The sequence below is a fragment of the Phodopus roborovskii genome, unplaced genomic scaffold (genome assembly GCF_943737965.1).
Source record: "Phodopus roborovskii unplaced genomic scaffold, PHOROB, whole genome shotgun sequence".
Taxonomy (NCBI): domain Eukaryota; kingdom Metazoa; phylum Chordata; class Mammalia; order Rodentia; family Cricetidae; genus Phodopus; species Phodopus roborovskii.
The window spans coordinates 46,064,687-46,081,303 of NW_026126511.1; the positions used below are offsets into that span (position 1 = coordinate 46,064,687).

At 50.2% G+C, this 16,617-nt stretch overlaps 1 protein-coding gene across 1 annotated transcript in view; it reads right to left on the reverse strand.

The window, feature by feature from the left end:
* Positions 1 to 9,854, reverse strand: part of Ebf2 (EBF transcription factor 2) — a 188,914-nt gene extending 179,060 nt beyond the window's left edge. The window contains exons 1-5 of the mRNA XM_051195463.1: positions 9,331 to 9,854; positions 6,900 to 7,056; positions 5,789 to 5,852; positions 5,481 to 5,536; positions 4,902 to 4,975 (exon numbers count right to left, since the gene is read on the reverse strand). Of these exons, the coding sequence (XP_051051420.1) occupies positions 4,902 to 4,975; positions 5,481 to 5,536; positions 5,789 to 5,852; positions 6,900 to 7,056; positions 9,331 to 9,461 (482 nt within the window). The 5' untranslated portion in view covers positions 9,462 to 9,854. The remainder of the gene's footprint in view (positions 1 to 4,901; positions 4,976 to 5,480; positions 5,537 to 5,788; positions 5,853 to 6,899; positions 7,057 to 9,330) is intronic.
* Between the last annotated feature and the right edge of the window lie 6,763 nt (positions 9,855 to 16,617).

A 16,617-nucleotide genomic window follows, 5' to 3' on the forward strand; every position in this document is an offset into this window, starting at 1 on the left:
TTGGTTTTTTGTTGTTGTTTGTTTTTTGAGAGAAAGAGGATTTCTCTGTGTAGTGCTGACTGTCCTAGAACTCACTCTATAAGCCAGGCTAACCTTGAACAAAACCATCCCACCTCCCAAGTGCTGGGATTAATGCTGGATTAGTGGATTTCTTGCCTCCATGTCTGGCAAGAAATGTTTTGCCTGCATGTATGTGTGCCATGTGCATGCCTGATGCTTTCAGAGGGCAGAAGTGGGTGTTGGATCCCCTGGACCTGAAGTTACGGGTGATTATGAGCTGTTATATGGGTGATGGGCACTGAACCTGGGTCCTCTTGAAGAGCAGCAAGTACTCTTAACTGTTCAGCCATCTCTCCAGCCACCCATTTGTTTTTAAATGAACATTTACAAACTTTTGCAATGTGCCTCTCTTACCAGATTAATCAGCGAGCATCCTGTACCACCCTCAGAGTGTAAAAGGCCCTTGAGAGACATTAATGCCTGTTCATCAGATGGGCACAATGCAACTCTAAGACATGTATCAAATTAGAAAATATTAAAAATTGTTTCAACTTTTCTGAATGCCAGTCTTTGCCACTGGGACTTTCTGAAATAATATTTGACCTTTGAAATTATATTAGATCTTAACTTTTAAAATTTCAATTCATCCCAAGATTAACAGCAATAAAATAAAAGAAAAAAAAGAAGAAAATCCTGGCCAGCTGTACTCCAGTCTCCCAAAGCCCTTATATTCCCCACGACTTCCCACCCACAGTGTTTCCGGCTCCCACCTTTCCCATAGCTGGAGAATTCTTTCTGTCAATGTGTTAACTTTAGCTGGTCAAGCAAAACAACTCTGCACAGTTCCACAGTTTCAAAAGCCCCACACACACCAGCCACCTAAAAACCTCCGAAACTAGACTCTCCCTTAACGTCACTGGCTTGTCGGCCTTGCCCCAGATATGTGTACAGCACTGGTACAATTTAATTACAATCACATATGCCCTCAGAATGTGCCGATCTGTTTAGTTTGGGGAGGAATGGTTCTGAGGAGGCCCGTAAGTTTGCAAAATTGCTCAGCTGAATATAGCTGCTTTCCATGGGGATTTCCTCTGTAGTAAAAGAGGAAAAAAAAATATTAAAAAAAAAAAAAAACTAAGCTTTTATGCCAAAGTGGTACAGTGTGAAGGAGCAAGTGAGGGAAATGGCTTACAGAGAAAAAAAATGCAGAGAAACTGCAGGGCTGATCCTTTATTTCTAACAGGAAGGCCCTGAAATAGCACCTCTTAATGTTAACATGTAGCAGAGAAAAGATATAGACGTTCACTGGGCTACTGAACTTCAATAGTAAAAATGTACACATAATAAGAAGTGGTCATCTTGCCCCATGTGAATGCTCCTTAAAATTTCTCTGGGTCTCTTAGTTAAAACAAATTTCTTTTCCAGTGAGTGTGTGCATGAGTTTAAAGAAAGTTCTCATGAATGTGTTCTAGTTGTGTTTGGTTCTTAAGCACTAGTCAGTCTTAGTGTTCCTAACAATCAAGGGAAACAATAAACACAAGACCCCAACACTGTGGATAGCTGACACTCAGGCACTGGGTCCCTGAATTACTCAGGTGGCATTAACTGTTTTCCTTTCCTCTCTAGACAAAGCCTGAATGACCGGCTTCAGGTTCCATATTTTAGTTCAAAGGCTCTTAGGGCTGTACTCCAACAGGCAGGTTTCTCAGTCTGAAGTTACTGAAAAGAGATTTGTTTTGTTTTGAACTGACAAGGACTATAAACATGAAAAGATAGATAGATAGATAGATAGATAGATAGATAGATAGATAGATAGATAGATGATAGATGATAGATAGATGATAGATAGATAGATGATAGTTAAAACTACCCTAAGGATGTTAGGGTATTTCTTTCTCTTAATGTGTGAAAGTGAAAGCTGTCTTTCTGGATTCCTGGTTTAGTTTATTCTACAATTTGGGGTACCTTCTGCTCCCAGGCTTCTCCTTCCCATGGAATCTTTGAAAGGGCAGCAGGGGGAGGAGGGAGAGTAAGACAAACTATGGCTGAGAAGTTGGGACTGAGAAATTTTTATCACAGTCCTGAATCTTACCTGAATTTTTTTTTTTTTTTTTTTTTTTGAGGAAAAGTGAGAGAAAGAAAGATGAAAAGATGGCTGGGAGAGGGGAAGAAAGCCCTGGTCTCAGTCAGAGGGTGTCTAGTCAGCCAAACTCCAGCCCAAGAGAAGCTAAAGTGTCCTTTTCCTTTACAAACTCGTTTTTAAAATTCAACCCTCAACTTTCAAAAATCTGTCTCTAATTTCAAACTCAAATAAGCTCACAGCATGGTGGCTTTTGTTTTGTTTTCTTCTCCCCAACTCCTCCCTGCGATTGCATAACAAAAGTGTCTAAATTCACACCATCTGGCCGATAAAGACACTGGCCCCACTGCCCGGCTGGCCCATCTGATTAGGGCCCTGTCTAGCCTGCGCCTTGTGGCGAAAAGTCACAGCTGTGGGGTTCGCTCACGCTCAATACAACTCTGTTATTAGCCAGCTGTAGGCCTAGAGACGACTTCTGTTCAAATTATAATATCTTTTAACCCTCTGAGCATTGAGGGCACAGGGGTGGCTGGCAGCAACATAACACCTAGATACCTCCTTGCTAATAATTGGTAAAATGAACTAAGGCAGGGAAGAGCAGAGATCACTGGGGAAGAGAGAAAAAGTTATTCCTAAAGAGGTGAATTTTGTGCCTTTGTTTTGTCTCTCTCTCTCACACACACACACACACACACACCACCACCACCACCACCACCACCACCACCACCACAGCCGCCAAACACCAGTTAATGAACCTTTTACTAATGAATACAGAGTAGCAAGGCATTTCCGGAAGTACCCAGGTATGCCAGACAAGACCATGCAATAAAAGTGTGTGTACTAATTAGTCACTGAAGAACTGGGCACCACACTCGTGCTCCATCACTGACAGCTGTAACTGACAACTGAAGGTTCATATGAAGAAGGAACAGGTCCCCTTCTAGGAGCATCAGTTCCCTTGACTAGTGAGAGGTTCCCCTGCGCCTATGGCTCACTTATCTCTCTTCACCCAACACACACACACACACACACACACACACACACACACACACTGCACAACCAACCAATTGTTTATTCACCCATAATTAATATTTGTTTGAGAACCTAGTTTGGAAAGAAAGTAAGAGTACATCTTCCCGGCTCCCCACTGCAGAGAAGTTACAGTACATTAAATTTTTATATTGTGTTACTAATGCAGACTAAACTAGAGGCTTTAAAAATTGATGCCGCTATTTAAACAGCATAAAATGAGGAGGATTTGATTAGGCTTAAAAAATAAAAGTCATCCTTAACTACAGCTGCACAGGGTGTGTGAGCATTATTTAAAGTGATAGGGAGAACTATCAGGCAATGGCTACTAAGGGCCTTTCTTTTCTTTTAAGATTGTCTCTCCAAACAGTGATACTTAGTGTAGAGAGAGGAGAAACCTCCTTTTGTCTAGCCAACAAAATCAAAGCGCTGTGACTGTGTAGTCTAGGTAATGACATGCAAGGACATTGTGGAGGAATGGTATTTTCCTTCTGACCAGACCTGTCAAGTGCTCCAAAGTAAGAGAGTTTCTCCCCGACCCCAGCCCAGGCCCTGCCCCGGCTTGGGCACCTCAATGCCCTTCTCTTGAGGCCATGGCCAGGCCTCAACTTTGCCTCTTGGTGAATTTACTTTTCTAATACTTGTCCACAACCTAAACAAACGTGTGATTGTTATGCTTTGTTATTGGCTGGACTGAGGGGTCAGGGAGAGCTTGAGAGAGAGAGAGAGAGAGAGAGAGAGAGAGAGAGAGAGAGAGAGAGAGAGCTTCCTATGGAACAGCCCCTACTAAGTGAGATGGCCTGCAACTGTTCCCCAACTGCCTGGAATGGAAAGAACAGTCAATGACCTGAGCTCAGATCTGGGATCAGAGCTCTCCAGCTCTTCGGACTTCGGAGGAAGAGAGATGTGTGTACAAACTAGACTTTCCGTTTTATACGAAAAGCAGTCTTCTCAGAGTCCCCTTCATATGTCCTTTCCTGTTTATGATAGGTAGACAGCACACACTGAGCACTCCAAAAACAAGAAAGATTGCATGTAAAAATGGACGCCCACCACCAATTTTCTTCTATATAAGCAGGAGAAAGAGGGCAATATGCAGAGTTCAAAATAGAAGGGATTTGGGTTCTGAGGGCAGGTGGAAAGGCTAAGAACTCCAGTAGACTGTACTTTTCTCAGTGTGAGCCTCTAAATCCATCTTTCCTGAGACCTCAGGTGTCCCAAGGTTGGGCTTCTCCCTATCTTTGCACCCTCTGGTGCCCCAACTCAACTGATTTTTTTTCCCTGCCCCATGATTCCTTCTTGACCTAAGAAATAACCCTGGTATGAAATCTTGCAGTCATGGGGGAAGCAACTTTACCAGCAGGGAATAAAAAGCCCAGGCACCTCCTGGGAGGACCGGGAGTTTAGACCTGGCCTCTCAGCCCTCTGGTAGTGCCTTGCCTCTACTGAGTCAACCAGGGCTTAGGGCTCAGCAACTAACTCCACAAGTGGCACTCTTGGAATTCTCCCCTGAGCATGCAGAGGGTCTATTGGAAGTCTTTATCCCAAATTCAATCCAAGCCCAGCCTGATGCCTGGACAGCAGCTAAGACTTCCCACCTTGTGGAAGAAACTCTGGAAAGCCAGGGGAATTGAATCCATCTTCTGGTATACTTTTCTCAGTCCAAAGAACTATGCTCCCCATAAATCAGCCTTAAAGACATGCAGCCTTCTTCAAGATCAGCTGCCTTTGGCAAAGCAGCCCCAGGAGCTCCTAGCTTTCTAGCCAGGCCCAAGGAAAAGGTGGCTCTTACCTGCACATCACCTCATGCGTCAGCAGAACCCGGCACATTTCTGGATTCTTATTCTGTCCCTCATAGGCTATGGGCTGTCAGAAAGGAAAGCGTGGACAGGGTAGAGGCAAAGACAGGTCTTTAGAACAAGTACAAAAATTGCCCCCATCTCTCTCTCTCCCCTCTCTCTCTCTCTCTCTCTCTCTCTCTCTCTCTCTCTCTCTCTCTCACACACACACACACACACACACACACACACACACACACAAGGCTCTGGCACAGAACCAGAGCTGCTGCCTGGTTAATATAGAAATCTGCCCCTTAATTCTTAGCAAAGAGGAACACCCCAGTGAACGGAATCTTCCCATAATTGTTTGCTATCTTCAGCCCTTTTATTTACCCCCCCCCAACACCCAGCATTCCCCCACAGCATATGAAAACAGAGTAATGGGAGAGGTTTTGTTTTTGTTTTGTTTTGTTTCCCAGTGTAGACTTGAGGTAAGGAGCAGTGTGAATCTGGTGCTGTAAATCATGCTAAGGGCAGAAGTCACAGAGAACCCGGAGAGAGCTGGGAGCCATGGAAGCTCCCTCAGGACTTACTTGCTTGGTGACAGAGTCAATGAGCCTGACATAGAGGTCCTGTTCAGTTCGGACACCTGCAGGGAAGGAGAAAAGGCTGTGGGCCAGTAAGGACACCAGGGAACCCTCTGCACCCTAATCCTTTTCCTGCCCTGGAGCCTGATCCAGCCAGTCCTTCAAGTCACAGACCCCTTGATAGAACTGACCTGGAACCCTCTGTTGCCATCCCCAACAGGACCTACCCTCACTGGTCTACTACTCTCTGGACACAGTAGGCAGTAGATAGCCTTACTACCTGGCTGCTTGATGCCTCCCAATATGTCTCTTACCGTTGCTGTAAAGGAGCTGTAACTTGTAATGGGTGCCATTGTTGGTCTTCTCATTGCCTTGCTCCTAAAAATACAGAAACCCTTCATTCTTGTACTTTTTGGTACACCCCCCTCATGAGAGAAACAACAACCCCCCCCCCCCCCCCGCCCTGGATCAAAGTGCAAGGAGCGAGTCCGGCCATTGGCCACCTTGAGAAATTTGTCAAGGCTTGTTGCCACTTGACCTTCACCAGCCCTTGTCTGTCTCTCCCTCTTTAAAAAAAAAAAAATGTCCTCATAAGTGCACCCCTGCCTCTGGGCAGTGATGACCAGACACCAACACCAATGCTCTCTTTAAACAGCCCCCACCCAATCCATCTGCGCTTAGCAAGCCCCTGAGCTTCTGTCTGAGGGAGGAAAAAGTCAGCCGCCTGTTCTTTAGAAGGGCAACATTAGTTCCGCAATATGTGAGTGAGCAGGCCCAGGACTCAGGGACCTTGGCAACTGGCAATCTCAGGGTTCCTTTTACATGGCTAAGGAGGCTAGGGCATAGTCACAGCTGTTGGGCATATATTGGTTTAGGTAAACAACCCTTCATTTCAGATCAAATCCAGCCCTCAAATCAGAGTTTGAGTTCAAAGGAGACCCTCCGTGGTTGCGGGAGTAAAGGGTTTCATCGAGAAAGAAAGCCTTGGAAGGCTGGCCAGGGTTGCCATGTAACACTGAGTCGACAAACCTGCACCCCTTTGCCCTCTTCCCCGCTGCCAGGTGAAAATAATAATAATAATAAATAACCTGGAGACTGACAGCGGCAGTTGGTTATAATTTTAAACTACAGTTTAAAGAACTTTTTCTCCGAGGTCAGTCGGTGGCCTGTCGCTACTACTGACCCCAAGGCTAGGCACGCATACTGCCACACTGCTGCAGTGTCTGATTTGCGTGCAGGACCCGCGGATGTGTGTGTGTGTGGGGGGGGGGTCCACTGAGTTAGAGGCTGAGGGTGAGAAGCCTCAATTTATCATCCCTCATGATGCGAGCGGGAAAGTGTCGCAAGTGACAGATGGAATCCTTAGTGCTTTCCGGGGGGGGGGCGTTATTAGGCCTGGGAGGGGGGCGCCGGGGGTCTGCTTACTTTGTCGTTCTCAACAAAGTCCACGAAGGCCGTGCGCTCGATCTCCACCGGCTGTCCCTGCCTGTCGTAGAGTGCCAGCACAAAATGAAAGAAGTTGGATTTCCTCAAGTTAGAGGGAGGTTGCTTTTCAAAGTGGGCCCGGGACAGGGCCACTCCGCTGCACGGGAAGAGATGAGAAGGGGACAGGGGACGGGGCACCGGGAAAGAGAGAAAGACAAGAGTGTTAGGCAGTTACTAACGTGCCCAAACCAAACTGCAGAGAGGCCAAGAGGCCTTACAACCCAGGCCCCAAATACCTGAAACTGTCCGTTCCTTTACCATCTCCGATTAAGCATACTGTCTTAGAGGAGTTGTAATAGGCACCTTGCTCCCACCACCCAGATAGTTGTACAGCCTCCCAGAATCCTGTCACCAGCTGGCTAAAGGATGCGAAAGATCAGGGCTTTCAGCAGAAAGTCCTGAGAACTGCTTCTAAACCCAGACAACTGCCCCATCTTTTCCAACAGCATACAGCCAAACCTCAAAGCTCTGACACGGCTTGGGGGTGGGGAGTGAGATTCTTTTGCATCTGAGCAAGTGACCCCTTTAATTCCTGACTAATGAGTTACCAGACCCGTGACACAGCCTAAAAGATGGGAAGCCAGGAGTCCAGATCTTGGTCCTCAGGGCCTCACCCACGGTTTGGCTTACTCTACCGAAATTTGCATCTAGGACAGCATCACTGCCACTGCAAAATCCCCACAGTCATTGCTAAGGAAAGCCGGCCAGGGGCGAACACTGCTTGAGAACCTTCGCCGGGCAGAGCTGCTCCACGCGGAGTAGCCAAAATGTTAGGAGAAAGCGTCAGGGACCCGGGTGATCCGCGCCTAAGCGTTTTCTCCAATTCCCTGAGTGGGTAAAGCTGGACCTGGAGCCCTCCAGAACCGGGAATGTGTACACGGGACCTCCCTGTATACCTGTCTTCGCTAGTGCCACATTTAACTGAAAATCTTGTGGCTCTGGCAAACTGACAGATGTCAAGGGCAGCCTGGTGGCCCTAGGGTCTTGTGGATTCTTGTGTTGGATACGATCACGGTCACTTTTTTGAAAGGTGTACATTTTTTGGCTAGATTCTGTTCAAACTCTAACAAGGTTCATTTTATTTCGGACGGGAAGACAGGAGGGTGAACAAATGCTTTTAAGTCCCCTAGGAGATGGGTCACAGTGCGGATCTGCCGTGCTGCCTTGGTTTCCTCTGCTGGCCGCTGGGGCGAGTCCTCAGATCCCGGTTGAGAGCCGAGGGCGCCGCCGCTAGGTACCAGCTGCTTCAGAGACAACTGAGCATCCCGGCTCCGGAGAGGTGGCAGTCGGGCACCGCAGCCGCCGCTTCGGTCACCCGGCGTGGCGTGCGGCCTTTGCTTCGGCTTCTTCAAGGGTGGCAGTCAGTTCGCTCTACCCGGGACACCCCGAGACGGAGCCTGGTTGGAAAGGGGTGAGGGTCAATTCTCGGTGTGAAGTCCACATTAAAAGAGGTCGAAGCGCAGAGCGGAGGGAGAGCGAACAGTAGTGGGAGAAGTTTGTAGGCTATTTGAGAGCCTGAGGAAGCAGCCTCTCGGAGACGAAGACACGAAGGCCACGGATTCCAGTTCAGAAGCGATGATGAGGAGGGCTGAAGTGTCTTCATGGGATGGAACCCTGGACAAGACGTCACCATCCACACACATGAAGACTTGTAAATAAAAATTAACTTGAGGAACCCGCAAAATTGGAAGCTGATCTTTTCTTCGGCTCAGGCGACGGATCTCCTTTTTCTCCTCTCCTGCGACTTCTGCATTTCGGCCCATCCTCTTCAATTTCTCTCCGGCCTCGGTTTGTCTGGACCACTCTCTCTGACCCAGGACCGGCTTGCTTGCCTGCCCCCTTTCCCAGAGCTCCGGCCGCTTTGCCTTTCCCTGCAGCCGCTCAGGCCTTTCCGGATCCTCTCGCCGCCGCCACCATCTGGCCGCTGGGCTCCCGGAGTTTCGGAACCATCCAGAAAGATGTCGGAGAAAAGGCGCTCGCAGGCGGCGTGAAGAAACCTCGGAGTGAGAGGGAAGCCGGCTCCGCTGTTATGTGGGCTGCCAGCTCGGGTCCTCATGCTCCGCTCCTCTAGAGTCCACGAGTAAATGCTGAAGTATGAAACTGTAATGCTACTTTAAAATATTTCCCCCGCCAAAGAGTGGACTGTGAGAAGGAGAAACACCTATGACCTCGGTAGTTCAGGAACTTCAGTGTTGGCTGCTGGAGGATTCCCCTGGCCGCAGCGACCTGCCCGCCCCCGGGAGAGCCCCAATGCGCACCGCCTGGAAGGACAGACCCGGACAGAGAGAAACAGAGGGAGAAGGGGAGAGGGACACACGGGGAGACAGACCTAACCAGAGACTTCCAGAGCACACCGGCTCCAGTCTATTACCTCTGAGCCGCGACATTGGCGTCCACCACGCCGACGTTCCGGACCCAGGACCTGACCGAATCCATCTCGGCGCCCAGCGACTTTTCTTTCAGAGCCGGTCCTCTTCCTAGCGTATCTTGAATCCCAAACATTTAAAAAGTCTGATCCTCTACTGTCGCCTTAAAAGTGACTTTACGACAACACCGCCCTGACTTTCCAACGCTGCCAGCAAACGGTGTCCTCCAAAGCAATCCGAGAAAGGCAGCAAGTGCCGAAGTTTGGGGCCCTCTTGAAAAGAAATAAGCAGCCCTTCCCTCCACACACAATGCAGGCAAAGTTTGGATTTTTGTCCTCGGTAGCTTCAGATCTGCCGCCTCGGGGCGTCCACTACCCTAGGTCGCCCGCATCCTTCCGGTTGCTGAGCTTTCTCCAAAAAGTGATCGCAATTTAGAAGCATCACCTGTTCTGGGAAAAACAGGAGGAGATAGATAGCTGCCTGATCTCTCCCCTTGCTCCTGGTCCCCCCTCCCTGCTCCTCCCCACAGTTCCAATCTAGAAAAAAAAAATCCCCAACAGGATCAGTTGTGAGAGGAAGGGGAAGACCCGGAGCCTGGAGGAGGCGGTGGCTGAGAGCGCGGCGGAGCAGGGCTGCAGCCGCGCACGGGCCCCATGAATGGGTACTACAACCCCGGCCGCGGGAGGCGGAGCCCAGGCCCGATAAGGAGCCTCATTTGCATGGACGCCGGGGATTGGCCGGCTCTGGGCAAGCCAGGCGGACGTCGTCCCGCAGCACTTTCTAAGCTAGCGGTTTCCCGAAGTCCGGGAGGTGAAAGGCTACAGCAAGCTGCGGGAGCGGAATTTGGGCCAGAACCCCCAGTGTTTGGCCCGCGTGGGAAGGGCCCCCAAGTTCTGCACTGAAACATAGTACCCGGACTCTGAGAGTTAGAAACATGATGTCTCTGTCTAATCGCGGGAGCAGGAAGCCTGAGCAGATTTGCGCTTAGATGCAGGTTTTTGTCGCCTGCGGGGGACCCAGTAGATTCATTCCCGGGGTTTGGACCTGTGTGCACGCTTGGCAGCAAGCAGAAAGTGTGACCACCTGCACTCATGCTTTAAGCAAACACTTCCCCCAGGACACCCATTTTCCTGAGCCGGTCTCGCAAGTCTCATAGAGTTCCAGGGTGACTCTCATTTCGTGTGAGGGCTACAAGTGTTAAAAGGAGAAAAGAGATGAAGGAAGGCGAGAGCAGAGTGTGGACGAGTGAGGCTCAAGTGCAGTTTAAATAAATATAATGCAGAGGGAAATGGCGGGGGGGGGGGGGTGCTAAGGAAAACAGTCCCAGGAGGGTGGGAGCACGCACCTTTGCAGACAGGAGAGGTTGCTGACAGCTTGGCAGGCTGAGAACTGCCGGGAGCAGTTTCGGGAATCTCCCTCCCCAATCCCCCGAAGCCCGGGGAACCCTGCAGAGGAGACGAGAGGCGGCTGCCAGGGAGTCCAGGAAACTTTGTCCGCCGAACGTTGCAGTCGTGAGGGTTGGTGGCCGGGAAACGGCGGCAACTCCACAAAATAGCTGAAACCCTAGACGCTTGGAGGTGCCTATTAAAAAAAAAATCCTCCTGGCTGGGTGTTATTTTCTTGCTTCTCTTTTTGTATTCTGATCTGCGCGTAGATCTGCTGTTGAAATCTAGAACGCCAGCGCGAAAACAGATTTGAAGACAATGAATGCAAATCTGTGCTCAAAGACCATCTGCCGTGGAGGAGACAATCAGCTGCGCCGCGGTTCGAGCGACTGCACCCGAGCCTCCCAGCCTCATTACGTTCGGGAGACTTCCCTCCCTACTCAGCGTTCAGGTTTGAGTGTCAATTGAGTCCTGGTCGGCCCCCCTAGGTGTAGGTGAGCATTCGCAGATGAACTGCGAGAGTTAACCGCTAGAGGACACAGCGCCTGGGGTGCGCGTTTGCCAGGAAAGCGAACAGGAAGCTTGCTCTTTCAGAGACTGCGGCTCTTCACAGAAAGGGACCTGTTCACGTCACTTCACCTCAGGGGCAAACTGCGACTGCAGACTGCGCAGGCGGGATGGGGCTCCACCAGATCTGCTCGCGGTCTACCGCAGAGACTCGCTTTGAAAGCTGATGGGAGCGCAAGTCCTCTTTTCACAAACTGATGTGGTGGTTTGAGGGAACGGAGGCTGGAGTTCGTGGCGTACCCCAACTCCAGGCCTCAAGCTTGGCCTTCCCAGGCGGCTTAAAAGGGGAGGAGGGGTGGCTTGTGGTGCAGAGTAAATGGAATGGCTGAATTACATAAGTCAGTGGTCCAACAAAAGGAGAGGGAGTGTGGGAAGAAACTGGTAGCGATAACATTCACTCCTGAGCTTTCACTCCACGCTTCTCTCTTACGCGAAGACTTTACGGGAAATTACGACCCAGGAAAATCACCCAGAGCCTTCTAACTCCACCTGCTCATTTTTTTTTTTTTTTTTATAAATCTGCAGAATTTAAGTAATCCCTTCCCCTTCTCCGTCTTTCCCCAGCTCTGTTCCTAGCTGGGCAAGGCCTCAGGTTCCTCATGGAGAGTGTGGACCAGCCAGTGAGCCCTCTGACGTGTAGAAGAAAGGCTTGCTTTTGTTTTGTTTTGTTCTGTTCTGTTCTGTTCTAATCTCCCCAAGGAGACTTTGATCAGCTACACCTCGAAAGTGTAAGAGAAAGACGCCCAGAGCCCGAGGGGCTGCCGGGCAGCACTGGGCTCCGGCCTAGCCTGGACTGTGGGTCTCCAGAGGCTTAGGGTTAAAGGGCAGCGCCAAGGTCGCTGACGCCTATTTTTTCACCAGTAACAGCTGCCGCCCAAATTATACCCCTCAAGAAGCTAAAGAATTGTCCCTTACTCCCTGCCGTCTTCTCCAAAGCACAACCTCGTCTGTCCGGTAGCTTCCCAGCTCCCTCCTCTCGGGTGACAAGTTCAGGGTGGCGGTACCCTACTGGGAGATGGTGTACCTGGCCTCTATATCTTTGAGCCAGAGGGCTCCTAGCTCTTAGTGGGCTGCGCTGAAGGAGTCCTTCCTGCGGCCCCTCCAGTCACTGGGGACCGCAGCTCGGGGTCCCCTAGGATGGCTAACCCAGAGTCCAGAAGTTCCTTCTAAGTGGGGATGGCGTTCCAGGCCGAGTGCGCAGGAGCCTTATGCTCTGAAAGAACTGCAAGGCTTGTGAGAGCTGGGCGCCTTTCTGCCATCCACTTTGGCTCTGTTTATGGTTGTGGGTGGAGGGAGGTCTTGGAGAGGGGCAACAGCATAATTGACCACCCGCGCCGAAGTAGCGCCCAAGTAGCGGTGCTGGTGGCAGCAAGCGCTCTGCAATCACGGTGCCTTGAGGGTTACTCCGCTCTCCTTCGCCTCGGGCTACCTGAGAATACCTCTACTTTAGGAACCTGCAACACAAACCCCTGCCTGGAGCGACTCCCGTTAGAGCTGGAGGAGCTGCGACCCGCATCGCATCCCGTCGGTCCGCCCCAAAAGCCCAACCCCGCTGGGTACCAAGCCTTCCTCTGTCCAAGGCTGGCGAGGCTCTTTCCATCCCCGAGAAAAATTCAGAACTCACAGTATTACTATTGTTCACGACCATCTAGTTACACAAACTGAGGAGGTGTTTTGAGCATTCTGGCTCATAACCTGTCAAGGCCTTTGTTCACCCTCTAAAATACCAGACTCTAGGTTCCGCTTTCCGTCTGCATCTTTTAACACAGCATGTTCAGTCTCTGAAACAGTTTTTAAGGCCGGGTTGGTCGGTATTGCCCAGTCCTGTCATCCTGTGCACCACGTCCTTCTCTACGTCAGAGGTTTGCGGTGTGCCCATCAGACGTCAAAACACATCCCTCCCTCCCCATTCCCCCACCATCACACACACACACACTCCCGTGTCTGCATCTACGCAAACCAAAGCACAGACCTAGACCATTCTTGGGGAATTCGATGGGCTATGTAAATTAAAAAGCTTTGGCCTCTACATCCTGCCTTGAGACAAGCATTTTTCATTTGCCAGGTTTTGTTTTTATTTAAACTGGAATTTTTATTTATTTGTCTAAATAGCGACAAATGAGTTTGCTCCATGTCAGAGCCCCACTGAGTATTTAATCCACAATTCATAAATGACATTTTTTAACTTCATTGACCCCTACACACACACACCAAATTACAAGCTGAACATTTTTTTCTTCCAGAAACTATATTTGTATGGTACATAAGTAGTACATAAGTACAAATTCCCTAGAGAGGGGAGAGCAAAGAAATTACTTCATTTATGACTTCATGATAACTATCTCACACGTACACACCAAAGAAATTTCCTTTAAGGACAGTTCGGTCGGACCAGGGTTGGATTTTGTTTTGTTTTTAACACAGTGAAGCAGAGTCAAGAGGTCTGCATACAGAAATACTAAGGGTATGGTGTAGAAAGTTTTATAGGCGCACCCAGTGTGGTGCCCAAGTCAGCTGCGTCCCTGCGATGTATTTATCCAAAACGATCCGAAAGAGCCTAATGCTTGTGGTAACTCCAGACAGACTCGTTGCCCTCGTCTTCATATTCCCCTCCACCCTCCACTTCCCTCACAGCTCCTTGGTAGCGCACTTAACAAACACACTTCCTTTCCACTCACTCATTCGGAGAGCGATCGCAAAAGGCCCAGGAGTCAGAGTCGAGCCAAAGTGTGGAAAGGTAAAGAGGGACAATGCCCGCAGCAGCAATCGCTACAACAGCAGCATTTGGAACCCTGATGTCATCCGCGCTGGACCCGTGGGCAGTGCGGGAATGGCTAAGGTCTGCGAGAGGACACAGGTGGACTGGCAGCTTCTACTCTAATGCTGGGACCCAACGTTTCTGGTGCTGGGTGTCTGGGCTAGACAAGACCCTTCCTAGGGCCCACGCTTGAGTAAACCTGCCTGGTTTCAGCCACTTCCTGTTACCTATGCAAGAAGGCAGCGGATACTGTCCCGACTGTACTCAGGATGCCCGGATCAGGAGAGGGCAAACGTACAAAGCCGGGACATTTACCAAGAAGTTGTGGGGTGCCAGGCACTATCCTCGAATTCCACCACTCAGCTTGACAAGAACCGTTTCATTGGGGGCATGTGTGCTCCCATGTCGCAGAGGAGCAAAATGAGCTTGGCGGATGACAAGTGACAGCTCCGCTGATAAGCAGAAAACAAAGCCCTCTCATTGGTCTCCCATTTCCAAATAGGATAGGCAGTAGAAGGCCTTTCGAGAGGGAAAAGTTAAATGTGAGTCTTCTAACGTGCTTTTTCTCCCCTCCTAGCTTCTCAACTCACTTGAGATAAGCAAAGAGTCACTGTGAAATACACCGCCCCCACCCCTTTTCCTGGTGGTCCCCCTCCCCGCCGCCGCCAGCAGGCAGGGGAAAGCCCGCGGGACCTCCCAGTTCCCTTCCCGCTCCCGGCGGAGGTGTGAGCGATGTGTTGATTATTCATATTTTTGCCGAACGCACACTCCGCCGCGGCCGGCGCCTCCACATTTCACACGTATACTCACGTACACACTTGGTATGTACGCTCGCCGGGCACGGCGCGCACTCAGTGCTCAGTGCGAGGAGACTGCCCCCAGGGGAACCCAGCCTCTGAACCCGTAGGGGGTGACAGAAAGTACCCTCTAGCCCTCCCCTCCAAAACAAAAGCAAAACTCACTCTTGGCTTCCTGATCCAACTTTCTTTTCCATGATAAACTTACCTTCCCAAGTCATTCTCGTGTGTGTGTGTGTGTGTGTGTGTGTGTGTGTGTGTGTGTGTGTGTAGGGAGCACCTACAGATATCACACCAGTTCGAATTTCAATCCAGCTGGCACTAGCGAGCTCCCCTTTCAACGCACACCGGCACACTGACACCTCCACCCACACCACACACACCTCGTAGAAGGAATGCAAATCAAGAAAAGGCTCTTGAGCTAAATGCGTGACTTGGGGTTGTGAATTGGACCTCTAAGGATGGAGTTGCCCCAAATTTTGCCCAGGGCCCTGCACCTTCCAAGACCCGGGTCCTTTGCTTCTGGAGAGGTTAGATCCAAGATGCACTCCCCTAAACTTCACAACCAACTGAGAAAACAAATCGTCCCCTAGTCTGAACAGCTTGGACCCAGCCTCTCAACAAAGGCGATACAATTTCGCTTATGCTGATCTAAAGGAGCGCGAACAAAGCCAGGAGATAACCAAGTTCTCAAGGTCCCAGGCTAGAGAAACTCGTGGACCTGCGTTTGGGGCAATGCGCGTCACGCCTCATAGGGGGCGCTGGACTACCGGCTGAGAAAGTCACTTCCCAAAGTCGGCTCAGGACTAAACCCGGGGGCTGGGGGGGGGGGTACGCAGGGAGTAAGGCTAGTTGTTTCACTGCCCCTACTGTGGTACCACACAGTGGGGGGTAAAAATGAGCTTTGTTGTCTCAAGTTAAGAACTGGAGCATGATCTAACTCATCTGAATCTGAACTTCATACTGGAAAAATAGGGCTGTGAGTTCCCCCAAAGCTTCGTTTTCTTTATAGGCAGAAGGTAGCTTAGAAAGCATCCTGCATGTAGTAGGTATTCAATAAATGCTTCCCTCCCGCTCCTATCTGCATGTGTGTGATGCATGTGAGTTCAGTATTTGCTCAGTGCACACTCTGTGTTCTCGAGAGTCCCTTGCCCCCCTCAAGTGCTCTCCCACCCAAACCCCAGCCTCCTGGGGTCTGTCTTACTCACCTGCATGTTCTTTGGCCTGGTCTGGGTGCGGGTTCGCGAAATGGACTCTGTAATTGTCTTAAACATGGAATTCTATCAAGGAAAGTGCTTTGGAACCTGTTCCATGAGCGCAGATGACTGATGGCCCAGAAGGCAACCAAGCATTTGCGTCTCCCAGGGAGAGACAGAGCTTTTGCAGCCCTGTCCAGTCATCGTTGACAAGTCACAAGCTGACCCGGAGCTGGGGACCGCTGTGTCAGGTGATGGTCGGCTGGGAATGAGGGTGAAGGCTCCCTGGGGAATTGCAGGAACCAGCGAGCTCTGGATGGCTCTTCAGTTCTGTGACCGGAAGTGGGTGACAAGTACCAGTCAGCGGCTCTTGCAAAGGTCGACAGACTGTGTGCATCTCCTTAAGCCACCCAAGGCTGGGTCTCCTGAGAAATGAGCTCGCGACTCAACTGCACTAAACGAGGCTGCGGTGAATTAAAAACCCAAGCTCAGTGAGCATGGAGGCAGGAAGGAATGAGGGTGTTGAGGGGTAGGGTTTACAAATTAAAATTTCCAAAATGCCCCTTTTACAGTGAACTTTCACTGCAAA